This window comes from Sphaeramia orbicularis, unplaced genomic scaffold (genome assembly GCF_902148855.1).
Source record: "Sphaeramia orbicularis unplaced genomic scaffold, fSphaOr1.1, whole genome shotgun sequence".
Lineage (NCBI taxonomy): Eukaryota > Metazoa > Chordata > Actinopteri > Kurtiformes > Apogonidae > Sphaeramia > Sphaeramia orbicularis.
The window spans coordinates 103,627-121,841 of record NW_021941640.1 but is presented as its reverse complement, the minus strand read 5'-3'; the positions used below and the strand labels follow the sequence as shown (position 1 = coordinate 121,841).

At 35.4% G+C, this 18,215-nt stretch overlaps 2 protein-coding genes across 3 annotated transcripts in view; one reads left to right on the top strand and one right to left on the bottom strand.

Annotated features, from left to right (window-relative positions):
* Nucleotides 1-1,601: 1,601 nt before the first annotated feature.
* Nucleotides 1,602-16,509, bottom strand: LOC115416669 (diacylglycerol O-acyltransferase 1-like). 2 transcript variants are annotated; one of them, XM_030130516.1, is made up of 18 exons: nt 16,286-16,509; nt 14,991-15,129; nt 13,035-13,122; nt 12,904-12,944; nt 11,467-11,552; nt 10,100-10,152; nt 9,908-10,013; nt 8,630-8,734; nt 8,516-8,551; nt 8,337-8,440; nt 6,690-6,728; nt 5,940-5,981; nt 5,800-5,844; nt 4,616-4,725; nt 4,467-4,532; nt 3,951-4,038; nt 3,484-3,546; nt 1,602-1,967 (listed from the first exon to the last, which is right to left on the bottom strand). In XM_030130516.1, exons 2-18 carry the CDS (start codon nt 15,119-15,121, stop codon nt 1,770-1,772), a joined length of 1,401 nt encoding a protein of 466 aa, XP_029986376.1. In that variant the 5' UTR covers nt 15,122-15,129; nt 16,286-16,509; the 3' UTR covers nt 1,602-1,769. The 2 variants fall into 2 exon arrangements, with proteins under 2 accessions (XP_029986376.1, XP_029986377.1); XM_030130517.1 differs by having other exon boundaries at nt 16,338-16,509.
* A 1,453-nt stretch (nt 16,510-17,962) lies between these two features.
* The window catches only part of LOC115416668 (probable E3 ubiquitin-protein ligase HERC3), a 35,310-nt gene continuing 35,057 nt past the window's right edge, over nt 17,963-18,215 (top strand). The window contains exon 1 of the mRNA XM_030130515.1: nt 17,963-18,170. Coding sequence (XP_029986375.1) covers nt 17,963-18,170 — 208 coding nt within the window. The remainder of the gene's footprint in view (nt 18,171-18,215) is intronic.

Below are 18,215 nucleotides of genomic sequence, written 5' to 3'. Positions count from 1 at the left end.
ACTCAACACCACATATTTTAATTTTGCGTCCAACCACACTATTGTCATGGTTTCTTCCAAATGTGTTGTAAATTTGATCAGTTCCATGTCAAGTCCATTATCAAGATTATTTACAGCTCACTTTAGTCAAGTTAAGTCAGGTTCCTGTTGTTTGTTAATCACTTTTCTTAAATATATGTCAGTGTCTTCCATCATTTGTAAATTCAATTTGTTAAATGGAACGCACAGTCAGTGGATGTTTTAAAGTTTCTAAGAAAAACATCAGCAAAGGAAACAATCTGATTCACTTAAGGCTTTCCTGATAAAGCTGCTCATTCTTCTAAATCAGTGAATCATGTGATGAACCATCACTGTGTACATTTCCCGATTGGACAACGAACACTTCCAGTAAATGTATGCAAACTAGGCCTTTTAACCACATGTTGGTACAGCTGCAGAGATTTTATCATCTCCCAAAGTGACTCACATCATGAAACCCAAAGGACTCACAAAGGCTGTCCATTGTCAAAATACTGTAAAACCCAGACTATTAGATGGTTGAACCAGACTTATGGATGGTTAAACTAAAGTCTAGTAAAAAATTAAACCAATTTTAAACAGACTACAAGTCAGTAAAACCATCCAAAAAGACAGTAAAACTAAAGTGTGGATAAAATAAACAAAAAGATAATAAAACCAAACTAAGAGATGGTTTAAACAGAGTAAAAATTGGTAAAACCAGAGGAAAAGATACAAATACATGCTTAAAACAGACTAAAATTTGGGAACAGAAATCTGAAATATTGTAAGATCAAACTATTTGATGGTTAAACCAGACTTATAGATAGTCAAACTTGATTAAAGTCTAGTAAAAACCTAATGAAGAGACAGTTTAAACAGACTAGAGGTCGGTAAAACCAGTAAAACGACAGTAAAACTAAACTGAAATGTGGATAAAATAAACTAAAAGATAATAAAACCAAACTAAGGCATGGTCTAAACAGTAAAAGGTGATGAGGTGAGTCTAAACCACTGTTCAAATGAACTAAATTCTGGTTAAACTTTTCTATAAGATGGTTAAAATCAGAGTGAGGAGAGAGGCAGAGGTGAAGTGATTACCCATCATGCCTAGCGCCTACAGGGTTATGATCTGAGGACTCAAAGACCTGTCTGATACTGAACAATAATATGATTGAGGTGATTTTCAGTCATGTTTGACAAACCTGTGGTAAAAACAACAACAACAAAGCCAGAGTAAAGCAGTGATTTATTGCATAGATGTTTCATTCTATATCATAGATCCTTTAATCCTGTGGAATAACAATTAATAATGAGTCTGTTGCATACATTCATTCATGCATTCATTCATCTTCTGAACCTGCTTTGTCCTCACTAGGGTCATGGGGGTGCTGGAGTCTATCCCAGCTACTTATGGGCGAAGGCGTGGTTCACCCTGGACGAGTCGCCAGTTCACTGCAGGGATGACATATAGAGATGAACAATCACCCTCACATTCACATCTATGGGCAATTTAAATGAACCTGTTAACCTATCAGTGCATGTCTTTGGATGGTGGGAGGAAGCCGGAGTACCTGGAGAGAACCAACACAGACACGGGGAGAACATGCAAACTCCACGCAGAAAGGTACCTGGATGGAATCAAACCCAGAACCTTCTTGCTGTGACACGATAGTGCTATTCACTGCACCACTGTGTCGCCCCTGTTTCATACAGTTTATGTGTATTTACAGCTGAAAGAGTTCCAGAGGAAACATTTTGGACCTTCATGATCAACGCAGCTGCAGGAAAACGTGTCCAGGTGGTGATGATGATGATGATGATGATGGTGACGGGTGGTGAAAGCTGACGTAGTGGTCGTGGAAGTAGGTGGTCACAGCCAGAGGAGGACCGAGCAGCAGGCACAGCCACACCAACCCGTTACCATAGTTACCCTGGAAATAACCTCCAAGGAATACGGCAACGAAAAGCTGAAGCAGAAGACACAGTTACACAAACAGATGATCAAACACAGTTCAAATATCCAACAGTGCAGTCATCTAATATTCATATATGATTATACATGATTAGAATAGTATGATAGTATAATATTTGACAAGAGTCCACAGATTTCTAGACGTTGAAGAAAAAGACCCTCTTTAGTGCAGGTTGTGAAATGTCGCCCTCTAGAGGACATTAATGTTGGTCAAATGAACCACAGAGGCTTCCTTCACCAAAGGGTTCACTACTTGAGGCCTCATTCAAACAGTACATACTGCCATCTGCTGTTCAAATTAAAATATGATCATTCCACACGACCACGACCTGAGGTGAAGATAGTAACGGACCCCACACTCAGGACATGACACCACACTACGAAAAAGACTGGACGTTAGAGTTGTTACTGTCACCTGTACATTCTGCACCTTTTACTGATACTGGACTCACTTTTGTGTGTGAGTGTGTGTGTGTTTTTACATTTTATATTTTTATTCTTGACTGTTTTTATAATTGATGTGTGTATTTTACTTACAGAACATAAAAATACATTTTATTGCACCATACAAAGGTATTTTGCAATTTTTGCAATATTTTGACACTGTTCTTTCACTACTGTTTCTATAGCTATTTCTGTTACTATTTTCTTTCCTATTTTCTTGTAAAATTTCTTACATGTATATATTTAGTATTGTGTTGTACTGGAACCTTAATTTCCTGTGGGATCAAAAAAGTTCAAGCAAATCTAATCTAATCTAATCTAATCTAATCTAATCTAATCTAATCTAATCTAGTCTAATATAATCTAATTTAGTCTAATTTAGTCTAATCTAATCTAATTCAATCTAGTCTATTCTATAGCATGAAAGAATTTAAAAAGAGGTACAAAGACACCATTTTTCAGAGGTACAGGGATGAGGGAGGGCTTGGGGATCACTGGGTGATATAAAGATGTACAAGTATGTGGTAAGTGTGTGTATATGTATGTATAGGTGTGTATGTGTGTATGTATATATGTAGGCGTATATGTGTGTGTATAGATCTGTTTATGAATATGTATTTACATATATGTGTTATTGTATTACGTGTTTATGTAAATCATATTATATTTGTTCATAATAATGTAAAACCAGAAACCTAATTATTTATTAGTAAGTATCAGTCATATTATGGCATAGTGTATAGATCTGCTTAGACTAGGAAGGTTATTATTGTTATTAATTATATAAGGAGAAGGGGTAGGAGTTTATAAATTGTACTTCTTCTCACTCCTTTTCGAATATGAATTATATGTCTTATGTTTAAGTGTTTTGTTTATTTATTTTCTTGTTTGACATTCATGTTCAAAATAAATACATCAATCAATCAATCAATCAATCAATCAATTCTATTCTATTCTATTCTATTCTATTCTATTCTATTCTATTCTATTCTATTCTATTCTATTCTAGTTTCGTCTAATCTAATCTAATCTAATTTAAATTTGTGTGAAATGATATAAATTCTCACCTCACACAACATCATGATGAAGATCCACAGTCGACAGCTGTGCAGCGGCAGAGCAAAAACAAACTGAAAGAACACAGGAAACGAGTCACTGGAATAAGAATTACATCAAACGTACATGATACTGGAATCCCATCATGCATCACATTAAGATTATTCATCTAAACCAGACAGTTCTGGGGTCACATTCAGTCCAATATCAGTAAAATAACTTAATAACCTATAAATAATGACAACTAAAAATTGTTCTCTGTGTTTTCGGGTGGAAGAAGTCAAATTTATTGTATTAAACATATCAAACATTTACATCAGTAGATGGTTTGTGTCTCCAGTGGATGTTTGGATCTTTATGGGTTAAGATGAAATGATATTTTCTGCAGTTTGTGTCATATTACATTGTTTTTGTCACGTTAACCCCAGCTGTGATGCTTGTTTTCAGACTTTAAACTGGCATTATATCTAAGTGTTACCTCAAATAGAGCGGCCGACATCAGAAACACCAGTAACTCTGCCTGCGAAGACGGAATGTTCTTCTCCAACAGCCTGGTGTAGACGTGTCTTAACCAGAGATAAAACAGATTCAACACACATAGAAAACCTCAACACAAAGCACAGTCATGTGACCTGCATACAACCTGACACCTGGAGTTAGATCAGATCAGATTAGATTAGATTCAATTAGATTACAACTTTATGGATCCCTCGGGAAATTAAGGTTCCAGCATCAGCACAACAATAATTGCACATTAGAAAATACTAGTTGAAATAATAAATAAAGTCGTAATAATAAAATAGTAAAAATAATAAAAATATAATAAAGTGATAATAGTAATAGTAGTTGCAACAATGATACATAAGTAATATAAGTATGTAAATAACAATAATAATAATAATGATAATAATAATAATAGAAATATTAATAAGTAATAAGAAAATAAATAGACAAAAACAACAAACAAATACTGCACATCATAAACTGCATTTACCTGTGACACCATTTGTGAAAGGGAATATTCCAGTTCTCCCACAGAGAGATCAGTGTTGTAGCGTTCCTAAAAAGGACAGCAGCACATTAACAGTAAAGAACCAGAGCTGTGAATCCAACAAATAAAACCATGATGTGGGTAAAACTGACCACCAGTCTCCGTAAAAATGACGATCACCGAAGCGCAGGAGTTCAGCGCAGAAGTTCAGGTATGAATGACACAGGAAGAAGAAGAGGAGAACCAGGAAATGGGTCGGTGCCTACGAAGAAAATATAAGATAGATAGAACGATAGATAGAACGATAGAACGATAGAACAATAGAACGATAGATAGATAGATAGATAGATAGATAGATAGAACGATAGAACGATAGAACGATAGATAGATAGATAGATAGATAGATAGATAGATAGATAGATAGATAGATAGATAGATAGATAGATAGATAGATAGATAGATAGATAGATAGATAGATAGATAGATCTAAATATACACAATAATATATAAATATATTTAAACATATATATACCAAATATACATATCAAACACTCTATTAAACACATAACAGCAATTTGTACAATATATACTAGACAATTATTATCAATCCGACAACCACAAAAGAAATATAATATAAATAATATAATTAATATAATAAAATATATCACATCATGTATATGTGCAATCACTCTATAAATACCTTTAAATTTTATACTTACACTTTTATACTTTTAAGAATATTTATTTCTACATGCCTTTCTTTTGCACTGGTGTGTTGCATATTGCTGCTGTAAACTGTTAAATTTCCCTACGGTGGGATCAATAAAGTCTTATCTTATCTCATCTTATCTTATATGTATGCAGAAATATTGTTGCGCGTAATTACAATTATGTGTTTATAAGGTGGAAAAAAACAGAGCTAAGCTAACAGAGCTATCATGTAAACTATCGGCTGATGCAGCACATGAACATTATAAAACACAGTGTTATTTTAGTGACTGTTAAAATAAGTGTCTATGAATTTTAGTTTAATAAAACTTGATGCCTCCATAATACAGATGTGTGGGAACATTGGCTTTCATCCTTTATTCAGTGACTAACTGAGGCACAGGGTTGGTTCATTGGTGTGCTCTGGTACCAGACTGCCCCCTGCTGGTCAGAGTTTGGAACATCAGTACTACATAAAACCTCTGATTATATTAATGCAGATGCTGACATTATGAGTAGATGAATAGTGCAGTTGTAATACATATGAAACATGTTCTAAAATGGTCCTTGTATGTTCAGAGGATGTATGTACATATATAGTTTATCATATTTCACATATGTTACTCACCACTAGACCCACCAGATGTTCCACTCTGACTGGGATGTCCATGTTCTAGGGTGAAATAATAATGAGAAAACAGGTGCATTTCACACATGGAACTATGTCTTTGTTTTCATATTAAAGTAGAAAGGATTGATTTGACTCACTGTGAATGACATTTCTGACCTCTGGAAGATGGGCTCGATCCACTGGAAAACACAGAACACACTGGGTTATTCATACACAAAGGTATATTTACATTTACATTAGAGCATATACATGATATTTTTTCACCATTACAGTCACTGTAAACCTGACTTACATATTTGTTCTTTTGTCTTTTAGACCATTTTTTCCACATAATGAGATGATAAGTTAAATTTCATCCCACTCTGTTTCGAATGTTTTCCTTTCTTTTTATATAAATCTTTTTGTTGTTTGGTCTTAATGTTATATTCGAAATAAACAAGTAAGTAAAAAGTACACTACCAGGCAAAAGTTTGGACTCACCTTCTTATTTAAATGACATGAGATGGACCATAGATGGCCAACAATTGCTCAGCATCATTTGGAACTCCTTCCAGACTTTTGGAAAACATTTCAGGTGACTACCTCATGAAGCTCATTGAGAGAATGCCAAGAATGCACAAAGCAGTAATAAAAGCAAAATGTGGCTATTTTGAAGAATCTAAAATATAAAACATGCTTTGAGTTTTGTCACATCTTTTTAAACTACATAATTCCATATGTGTTCATTCATAGTTTTGATGCCTTCAGTGAGAATCTACAATGGAAATAGTCATGAAAATAAAGAAAAACCAGGTGAGTCCAAACTTTTGCCTGGTAGTGTACTTATAAAAAGTACTCAAGTAACAGTCAGAATAAAAACAGACACTAACACACTTCAGGTGTCGTACCTGCTGAACGATTCCAACCATGATCTGTGTAACAATCACCTAAAGGTATAAAAAGGCCACAGTTAACACACGTCACAGATCCACTGGCAGGTTTATTTCATACAAAAAAAACAGAGTCCTCACACAAAACCATACTGGAAATAATGGAAGCACTTTTAACGTCCACTGTCAGTGGATGTCCCAGTTCTGAACAACAGGCCTTTTATGGTCCACCTTAGAGAGCCAGAGGACAGATACAGGGACAGGTACAGGTACAGGAACAGGTACGGGTACAGGAACAGGTACAGTTACAGGTACGGGTACAGGAACAGGTACAGTTACAGGTACAGGAACAGGTACAGGTACAGGGTACAGGGACAGGTACAGGGTACAGGGAGAGGGACAGGGACAGGTACAGGTACAGGTACAGGTACAGGTACAGGTACAGGTACAGGTACAGGTACAGGTAGAGGTACAGGTACAGGTACAGGAACAGGTACAGGTACAGGGTACAGGGACAGATACAGGTACAGGAACAGGTACAGGAACAGGTACAGGTACAGGAACAGGAACAGGAACAGGTACGGGTACAGGAACAGGTACAGTTACAGGTACGGGTACAGGAACAGGTACAGTTACAGGTACAGGTACAGGGTACAGGGACAGATACAGGTACAGGAACAGGTACAGGTACAGGAACAGGAACAGGAACAGGTACAGGTACAGTTACAGGTACAGGTACAGGTACAGTTACAGGGACAGGGACAGGTACAGGTACAGGTACAGGTACAGGAACAGGAACAGGTACAGGTACAGGAACAGGTACAGGAACAGGTACGGGTACAGGAACAGGAACAGGAACAGGTACAGGTACAGGTACAGGAACAGGAACAGGAACAGGTACAGGTACAGGTACAGGAACAGGAACAGGAACAGGTACAGGTACAGGAACAGGGTACAGGGACAGATACAGGTACAGGTACAGGAACAGGAACAGGAACAGGTACAGGTACAGGGTACAGGGACAGATACAGGTACAGGAACAGGAACAGGAACAGGTACAGGGTACAGGGACAGGTACAGGGTACAGGGAGAGGGACAGGTACAGGAACAGGAACAGGAACAGGTACAGGTACAGGGTACAGGGACAGGTACAGGGTACAGGGACAGGGACAGGTACAGGTACAGGTACAGGTACAGGAACAGGAACAGGAACAGGTACAGGTACAGGGTACAGGGACAGGTACAGGTACAGGTACAGTTACAGGTACAGGTACAGTTACAGGGACAGGGAGAGGTACAGGTACAGGTACAGGGTACAGGTACAGGAACAGGTACAGGTACAGTTACAGGGACAGGGACAGGGACAGGTACAGGAACAGGGACAGGTACAGGTACAGGTACAGGGTACAGGGAGAGGGACAGGTACAGGAACAGGGACAGGTACAGGAACAGGGACAGGTACAGGTACAGGTACAGGTACAGGAACAGGTACAGGTACAGTTACAGGGACAGGTACAGGTACAGGTACAGGTACAGGTACAGGTACAGGTACAGGGACAGGTACAGGTACAGGTACAGGTACAGGAACAGGGACAGGTACAGGTACAGGGTACAGGGACAGGTACAGGTACAGGTACAGGTACAGGGACTCTTTGTCCAACTCACCATCTCCAGCGTCCTGTGCAGCAGTTTGTTGATGTGGACAGTGGACGTACGTGGGAAGTGTCTCTGGTAACACAGCGTCGGCGCCACAAGGAAATAATACAGATCTGAGTGGACAGAAACCGAAGGTAAATGAACTTGTCTGTTCAAACCAAGTGTAATGGATGAAAAGACGGTTTCACCTGGTAACGTTAGGTTGGAGTCATCACTGCATGTGTCTGAAAAACACAAATAAAAGTAGTTGAGCATCAGCAGTTCTGGTTCATGTGTGTATTTTCTTTCTGATCCAACAGCACCTGCGTGGATGGACACAGTCTGTCTGTACCAGCTGTTGGTTTCCTGGTATGAGTAAAGCTTCAGCCCCAGAACAGTGTAAACCCACAGAGACACCAACGCCCCACCTGAAGAAGAGGGAAAAACAAAACAAAAGTTATTTACTGACATGATTTACAGACTGACACTGATCTACAGCAGGGGCATCATATTCATGTTAGTTCAGGTTCCACATTCAGACACATATGATCTAAAGGGAGTCAGTAAAACATTAACATAATAACTTAGAAATAATACAATAATCCAAATGTTCCTGTTTGCTTTAGTGCAAAAATTAAATTGACATGGACATTTTTACATTTAAAATCTATCCTTTCACAATGAATAATAAAAAAAAATGAACAAAAATGAATAAAAACCTCCAAAATAATAAATAATGTGGAAAAAATAAGCAAAAAATAAAATAAAATAAGCAACAAAAATGAATAATAAATTAAACAAAATAATAAGTAACATTCACAAAATAAGCCACAAACTGAACTAAATTTTAAAAAAATAAAAACAACAAAATGAGCTAAAATGAATATAGGAAAATTTGCAGAACGATAAATAACAAAGAGAAAATAATCAACAAAATGAATAAAAAATTGAAACATTGATTCACCAGTAAAACCCATGGAGTTGGACTAATGACAGTAGATGGACACACTGGGTTTATATTAAATAATAAATAAAATGAATAAAACATTTACAAAAGAAATATGGTGGAAAATAAGCAAAACATTTACTAAAATGAAATAGAAAAAAAAAAAGCAACAAAATAAACAATACCGGCAAAAGTAATCAATAAAATGAACAAAAGGAAAAATAAAAGAGAAAAATAATAAGTGCCATCAGCAAAATGAGGTTGTAGATGTTTGGGATTTTTTGTTAGATTTTTTTTAGATTTAACTGAAAAAGTCCCTTTTTCTTCAGTTTTGTCTATTTCTGAAATAATAACTGTCAACTTTAATCTGAGCTTTTATGAACATATACAGGACCAGTGAATTAAATATAGGAAAATACATGATTTACACTGAAAAATGCCAAATACAGATGATAATATTAAAATAAATGGTGATAAAACACTTAAGAAAAGTTACATATAGAGAAAAAAACTCCTTTGGGAACTGCCACAGAGGGAACACTGGGTCTTTATGGGTTAAAGTGGATGTATTTCTGGGGAAAAGCTTCATTTTTATCCACTGAATCCTGTAAATACACTGTAAAGGTGATGCACGTACAGTACATGTTGTTGATACCTGTTGATATTGTGGGTTCGTGTACGATCACAGCGGCAGGAAAAAGCACGAGCAGCGCCAGGTTTAACAGGTGTAAACGTCTGCTGTTGACGGGGGACAGTTTACCCTGATGGAAAACAGAACAGGACATGGAGAAGGAAAACTGGAAAACCTGTAGTTGGAGGTGGAGGATGTGGGCGGAGTCACTCTCACCTTTTCCTGAAACCGTTCAAAGAGTAAAGCAGCGACGGTGAACACGTTGGCAGCTGAAGAAACACATTTACCACAAACTCAATGATGCGGTTGGTTTTATCTTACAGACATTTTAACACAGATTATATAAAATGTTACGGCAGGAAAAACACAGGTGTTTAACGTACATCCACATACAAACAAACATGATCTAAAGTAAAATACTATCAGAATAAATTATAAATAAGGACAACTCCAATTTTTTCTGTTTTTGTGCAAAAAAAAGAAGGAAATTACATGAAAATATTTACATTTACAAACCATCCTTTCACAAAAAACAAATATGAGCATGAAATGTCTTAATAGAAGTAAGTGGAATTTTTTAACAGTATTATTTCTGTTACTAACTGTTGTCTGTATTTGTAGATCCACTGTGATCTGTATAATGTACACTACCAGGCAAAAGTTTGGACTCACCTTCTTATTTAAATGACATGAGATGGACCATAGATGGCCAACAATTGCTCAGCATCATTTGGAACTCCTTCCAGACTTTTGGAAAACATATCAGGTGACTACCTCATGAAGCTCAGTGAGAGAATGCCAAGAATGCACAAAGCAGTAATAAAAGCAAAATGTGGCTATTTTGAAGAATCTAAAATATAAAACATGCTTTGAGTTTTGTCACATCTTTTTAAACTACATAATTCCATATGTGTTCATTCATAGTTTTGATGCATTCAGTGAGAATCTACAATGGAAACAGTCATGAAAATAAAGAAAAACCAGGTGAGTCCAAACTTTTGCCTGGTAGTGTACATGTGTAAATGATAAAACTGAGGCAGAACATTGTTAAAATTGCTCTTATTTTTTTAATGAAATTTCAGATTTTTCAGGTTATTCGCAGTTTTTAGAAGATACTTTAAAAATGTAAACATCTTCATCATGTCATTTTACTTTTTTTCACTTAAAAAACATAGAGGAAAGTTTGTAGTTGACATTATTTATGGATTATTCTGTTATTACTGTACCGGTCTGACCCCCTTTAGGTCATATTGGTCTATATTTAACATCTGGTCATTTTGACCCATTATAGAAGACACTCGTGCAGCTGAAGGTTAAAATACGAAAATCTACATGTAACTGTCAACGCTTTAAACCAGGATGATCATGATTAACCATTTATATCTGCACATCTGGATGGAAACATTGACTCTCACTAATTAGTCACTAATTTTCTGAAAATTGGTTTATATTTCAGGTATATTTGTTTGGATGTAACAAAACTGTAACACAAACACTGACACTAGCGTCATTCTAACGCCTGTATCTGTCTTCTGTGTGGATCTGTGTGTGTATTTATTCCATTTTGCTTTTAGGTTTCTCACCCAGTATGAGGTTCACCGACGGCCAGTTACAGTTTTCCTCCAGAAGATGCTCCAGGACCTTTTTGACATCGATCAAAAACCCATGTCTGTTTAGAGGAATAGAAGTAAATGAACACCAAACTCTGAACATATGCAAGAAAATGATGAAAATGTCAAAAAGTGAATATGTTTGTTATTTTTGTCTGAGATCTGAAAGAATGAATGCATGAATTATGAAAACCGTAGTCGAGATGTTTTTCCTGAGTGTTTTTAATCCTCTTCAGGCATGAAAAAAAAATGTGATAAAATTTTTTTTTGAGTGGTTATAAAAATATCCACTCATCTGGACACCATGAGTTTAACTATGTGTTAAACAAACCTATAACAGAAAATGATGAAAACTATGAAATAATTTTTTTTAATGCTGTTAATCTGATGTTTTCCTCACATTTTAACATTTTCTAATACTAGCTGTTATGCGCTTTACGGAGATAATATGCAAAAAAATTTAATAAAAAATTTGTTTAAAAAATTTGAAAAAATAAGCAAAAAAAAAAAGTAAAAAAGAATAAAATAAGCAACAAAATAAACAAAAACGGCCAAAGTAATGAGTAAAATGAACGAAAATATGATAAATCAACAAAATTATAAGTAACATTAACAAAATAAGCCACAAACTGAACTAAACTGGAAAAAAAATAACAAAAGTGAATAAGAAAATTTATAAAATAATAAATAATATGGAGAAAATAATCAACAAAATGAATGAAAATTTGAAACCTTGATTCAGTAGAAAAACTCTTTTTGTTTAAAAAAAGAAAAAAAACCTACAACAAAAAAATGTGAATTAATTGATTTCCTCTAATATTAATACAGATCAGGTTTATCCAGAGCAGTAAAGTTACAGTAATGATAGGAATTACAGTGTAAATACAGACACTGATACATGGCGTCCAGTTTAGTCGACATGGGATTAATCACAAATTTCTACCGATATAAAATAAATCTGTGTAATTTTGACCAGTGATATTAATCCTTAGCTGTTACTTGATGCTTCCATATTCTTCCTACCTCTGTTTCCTGATACAGAAGGATTTACCAGATATTCCTGGGATGTTCAGTATTTATGACTTCCTGTCGGCCATCTTGGTTATGAGTAAAAAAATAAATTAAATAAATGCGCTTCCCCCAACATGCCAATAGGTGTCAGTGTATGGGACGATGCACTGGTGTCCACTGTGTCAGCTGATATGGAACTAAAACAACCAAACCATGAATATACAAGAGAACAGCTGGAGAATAGAAGAACACTGGACTGAACACTAGGAATGAAAGGGTTAAACTGAGGATTTGTTCTGTATTTATCTGTAAAAGTAACTGTGACATTAAAGCCAAAGGTTAATCCAGTGTACGTTAGTCATGTTCAGTGCATGTATGTTTGGTTCTGTTGATACTCACTGTATAAAATTCTCCAGGAACAAGTGAGCATGAGTCAACACCTGGAAATCAGAAGCAGCCCCACAGTGAATCTGACGACCTTCAGTGAATATGGAACTGAAACGGTTAAATGTAAGAGACGAGACACCGACCAGTAGGATGATGATCCAGTTGAGGATTCCTCTGTAGGCGGTGAATCTGCTGTTGGAACTGAGCAACGAGTCCTGGACCTGGTGGACACTGGACACACATACAGGTTTAAGAGTCAGATATGGAAGTGTACCTTTAATCCAGTGTTTTTCAACCTTGGGGTCGGGACCCCACGTGGGGTCGCCTGGAATTCAAATGGGGTCACCTGAAATTTCTAGAAATTGATAAAAAATAAAAAAATAAAAAACTTACCAATAAAAAATATATGGTGAGTGGAGAGAGACAATCCCAATCCATAAAAGACGTGACAAACTGAGTCTGAAACTGCAGCACTGTGGTTCTGTTTAAGTGTCAAATGTTCATTGTGGTCAGTTTCAGATGCTGCAGCTCTTTCATAATTCATAGTTTGAGTTCTTGTTTGTTCAGTATTAATTGTCCTCCTTGTAAATCACAGCTGGATTGACTGGACATATCCTGACCAAGGAAAATAAAATTCTCATTTTGTGCAGTAATCTACACCTGACTTTTCGTCCTCTGTCCATAATAATATACATTATATAGCCTAAATGTTGCCTAAAATTAACATTTATTTGCAACATAGTGTAGCAAACTATTACATAATCAAAAACAAATTAATTTTAGCAAAAAAAAAAAAAAATCTCTGTTTTGAATGTCTGGGGTCACCAGAAATTTGTGATGTTAAAATGGGGTCAGGACCAAAAAAGGTTGGGAACCACTGCTTTAATGTCTTCACTGATATAATAATAGGGTTAAACCTGAAGGTCTGTAACATCACGACAGGACTACTCTACATCAGGGAGACCAGTAAAATAATAACATAATGACCAATAAAAAAATGTCAGCTTTATGTTTTAGAGTGAAAAAAGTAAAATTATATGATGAAAATGTTTACATCTACAAAATATCCTTTAAAAAATATGAATAAAAGGAAACGATCCGAAATTTCTTAAGAAAAATAAGCGCAATTTAGAAATATTGCATCTCAGTTTATAATTTACACAGGTGCTTAATGTACATGCACAGATCACAGTAGGTCTACAAATACACAAAACATTTAATAATGACAAACTTGCAATTACTTCTTTTAAGACATTTCCCGTTGTTCATGCTATTCATATTTTTTGTTAAAGGATAGTTTGTGAATGTAAATATTTTCAAACAATTTTCTTTTTTTTTTTTACACTAAAACAAAGAGACATTGTAGGTGTCATTATTTATATGTTATTACATTATTGTTTGACTGGTCTGACACACTTTAAATCCTACTTTTCTGTTTGTGGAACTTGAACTAAAATGATTTTAACATCAATGATTGTTAATATCTTCAGTGTAAATTTTACATTTCACAAATTCACCCCATGGGCCAGATTGGACCCTTTGGTGCATGGGCCGTATGTTTGACACTCCTTGTGCAAATATTTACTAATGGATTGTATTTTTTTGTTACCGTTCCATCCTTTTAGACTGAAACTGTCTTTACGTTGGTAATGTACACAAAACTGTAAAATGAAAGTAACAGAGAGTTCATGTGAAATGTGTTAAATGTAAAGTAATAAGCCTGTTTTAGAAAGGATAGATAGATAGATAGATAGATAGATAGATAGATAGATAGATAGATAGATAGATAGATAGATAGATAGATAGATAGATAGATAGATAGATAGATAGATAGATAGATAGATAGAAGAGCAAATACACTATACATAATAAATCAGATGTAAACAAAACAGAACTGGTACAAATCTGGATAATTAAACAGTAAGGTGTAACATTAGACTCTAATGTGCAAAAGTAAAATGTAATTTTTCAGTGGAAACAGGCGCATAAATAACATTAAAGTGCACAGAGAAAATGTTTATGAGCTGGGTTTTCACATTAGACAGAGGTGATAAACACAGTATTGTGAAGTACAGGTCTGTGTATCAGTGCAGTTTTACCAGAGCAGAGCTGCATATGGATGATCCTGTTCAGCTGCTGGATCAGGGACAGAGTCATACAGGTCTGCACTGTCGTCCTCAGCTGATGAAGATGAGCACACAGACGAGAACCTCTTCCTCATCTGGGCCATGGTAGAGTCTGGTCCACAGGAGGTGGAGGGGTGGGGGGAAAGAGATAGATGAACCGTTGGACATAAAGAAAGTCAGTCCTCATTATGCATTATTATTTTTTGTGTTGTGTCAAATCCTCATATCGTTAACCACTAAAATGTGCTGTTTATTTCTACGTTGATTCGAGTGCGTTTCAATCCTAAATCCTTTTCCTCATAACAGTATGAGTGTAAATTCAGCTTGTACACAGTATTTTTTAGACTTACTGTAGGAGCTGAGCAGGAGATTAGAACATAAAATACAAATGAAGAATCTCGCTCAAATTCATGGCACACACATGAATAAAATTATCCAAAAAAATGAGGAATGAAAACCGTCGCTAAGGGTTTATTATAAATCAGATAAATAAACGATTCTATTTACAGAGTTATCCTTTTTAACCCATTTTCTGTTGATATTGTGTTTATTTATATTTTATGTCTATTTTTATTTTGTTCTGCTTTAGTTCAACTTATTTTACTTTTTAAAAAATATTTTCTTATTTTACTTTTTAGCTTTTGTAATTTCATATTTGCAATATTCTTATTCTCTTTACATGTTGTTTCTTTTTTTTTTTTCCACTGACTGCAGTAGCACTCCTAATTTAATTGTGCACACAATGACATAAACTATTCTATTCTATTCTATTCTATTCTATTCTATTCTATTCTATTCTATTCTATTCTATTCTATTCTATTCTATTCTGGTCTACTTCCTGTTCTCTTGGTGGGAATAACTCACCAAACCTGCTTCATAAAATCACTATTTTAACGTTTTTTTTTCATTTTCCTCCGGTACTACAGCTCACATTTAACACAAGTTCTGACATTAATTAAATGCTCATTTCCTCTGTGTAAATTCGGCATCTTCTTTTGTTCAATATTCAACTTTAATGTGATTAAAAATCCCGTTTTTTGCCTCTAACTCGCTCCTCTAATGAGCCTAATTCCGCCCATATGGACATGTTCCGTCCATCACAGCGTCAATCACGAATAAAAAGTTTATTTTCGATCAGATTGAAGCCTTGTACGTCATATAAATACACGCCGAAATGAGAAGGTACATTAAATAAATCTGAAAATGATGGAAAATCGCTGTCGGTTTCGTGCTACGGTAGGAGTTAAAGGACAAATGGTTAAATCGCCGGGTCCGTGAACGCAGCTCGGTGTGACCTCCACGGACAGAGGACAGATTACCTCCTGTCACAGCATCCACAGCATCCACCCCACGAGAGTCCACATCCACCCTCCGAACACCGTCAGTCTGCTGGAACCTGGATACATGTAGAGGTTAAACAAACCCAGATGGACCAGATCCAGATCCAGATCCAGACCAGGACGGGATGGACTCAAACTCACCATGAAGCCGATGAAACGTATGGAGACCTGACATTCAAAATAAAAGTCTGAAAACACCTGAATAATAATAATAATAATAATAATAATAATAATAATAATAATAATAATAAGAAGAAGAAGAAGAAGAAGAAGAAGAAGAAGAAGAAGAAGGACAACAACAATAATAGTATTATAATCATCATCATCATCATCATCATCATCATCATCATCATCATCATGAAAGAGGCTGACAGATGCTTTTAGAATTAACATGAACTAAATATGCAAATAAAATATAGAAATGATTTCAGAACTTGTTGGGATATATAAAATAAAATCAGTGCATTTCATTTTCACATTTTAACCCTTTAAATGCCAGTGTGAATAAGATTTATGCAAAAAATGTATTGATATAACCAATTTTCTTTTACATGTATATTTTTGGCTCAAGGAGGATAGTAAATTAGATTCACAAGAGTTACATCATGTTCATCTTGTTGCAACTTTTTTGTCATTTACATTGGATTACATGTGTATATTTTACCCAATATTTACCCATGAAACACATGATTTTTAAAATCTGATTGATGACACTTTATGCATTAAATGCATTTTTCGGGTAATATACTGTTGCCCATAACGTTGGAATAAAATATGAATTTATTAATGTGAAAAAACAAACAAACTCAGAATTCTTACTTTTTTTCCTCACAATTCTGACTGTACTCTCAGAATTCAGATTTTTTTTTTCATAATAATAATAATAATAATAATAATAATAATAATAATAATAATAATAATGATGATGATAATGATAATATACTGTATGCATGTATGTATATACTGTGTGTGTGTGTGTGTGTGTGACCTTAATTTTTTTTTCTAGTGGCCCTAATCCTCCTCCGTAGAAATTTATATTCCTAAACATTTTTTTTAAGTTACAAATTTTTTAATTTTCATGTGAGCCCAGATAAACTCGACATAAATTTAAAAAAGAATAAAAAGAAAAAACAACTACAGCATAATCCCTTAGTACGTACCAGGAATTCTTTAAATTGGAAAAATTTACTCCCTTTCCAACTTCTGCGTTGTTGTTTTTTTTTTTTTTTTTTAATTTATTTTTTTTTAATATATTTTGTATATTGCCTGCCAGGTTTGATTGTATCATTCGTATTTGATTGTGACGTAAACTCGTAAAAAAAAAAAAAAAAAAAAGACAGAAAACGAAAGTGCAGGAGAGCTGTCAGTTCTTGGTAAACATGAGTCAGCTGTGTCTCCAAAACAATCATAAAAACATGCCTTTAAATGAAGCCCAGTCCTGTTTGTCCTTTCGGTTTCGTTTCTGTCTTCACCCCTCTGTGTGTCAGCTGTAGGTTTTGTTTTCCTCTTCATCTGTTTTAAGTTTCGTTTCTTTTCTTTAAGTTTCGTTTGTGTCAGCTCTCTCATATACATCAGCTGTTCTCACACACCTCCAGTCCACAGTCATGTTCTCCTGGGGGGAGGAGTGCCGCCGCGGCTTCAGGCTCTCAGATGGTTCCTATGAGTCCGGTTCAGCCCATCTGGACCTGGACTTCACCATCACAGACCTGTCTGCGGGTCCGACCACCGTCTGCTTTGTCAAAAAGAACCAGAAGGCGTTTATTATCAGCTCCAGTGAGGACAGCAAAGGAAGAAGAGTCCGAGGAAAACAGAGTGAGTAGCACAGCAGAATAGAATAGAATAGAATAGAATAGAATA

Excerpts from the sequence above, each read along its gene's own strand:
- LOC115416669 (XM_030130516.1), bottom strand. The coding sequence starts at position 15,121 with ATGGCCCAGATGAGGAAGAGGTTCTCGTCTGTGTGCTCATCTTCATCA. Across the intron at positions 13,123-14,990 it reads CCATATGCAGCTCTGCTCTG|TGTCCACCAGGTCCAGGACT; the intron begins GTAAAACTGCAC and ends ATGTGTGTCCAG. Across the intron at positions 5,845-5,939 it reads GGTCAGAAATGTCATTCACA|AACATGGACATCCCAGTCAG; the intron begins GTGAGTCAAATC and ends ATTTCACCCTAG.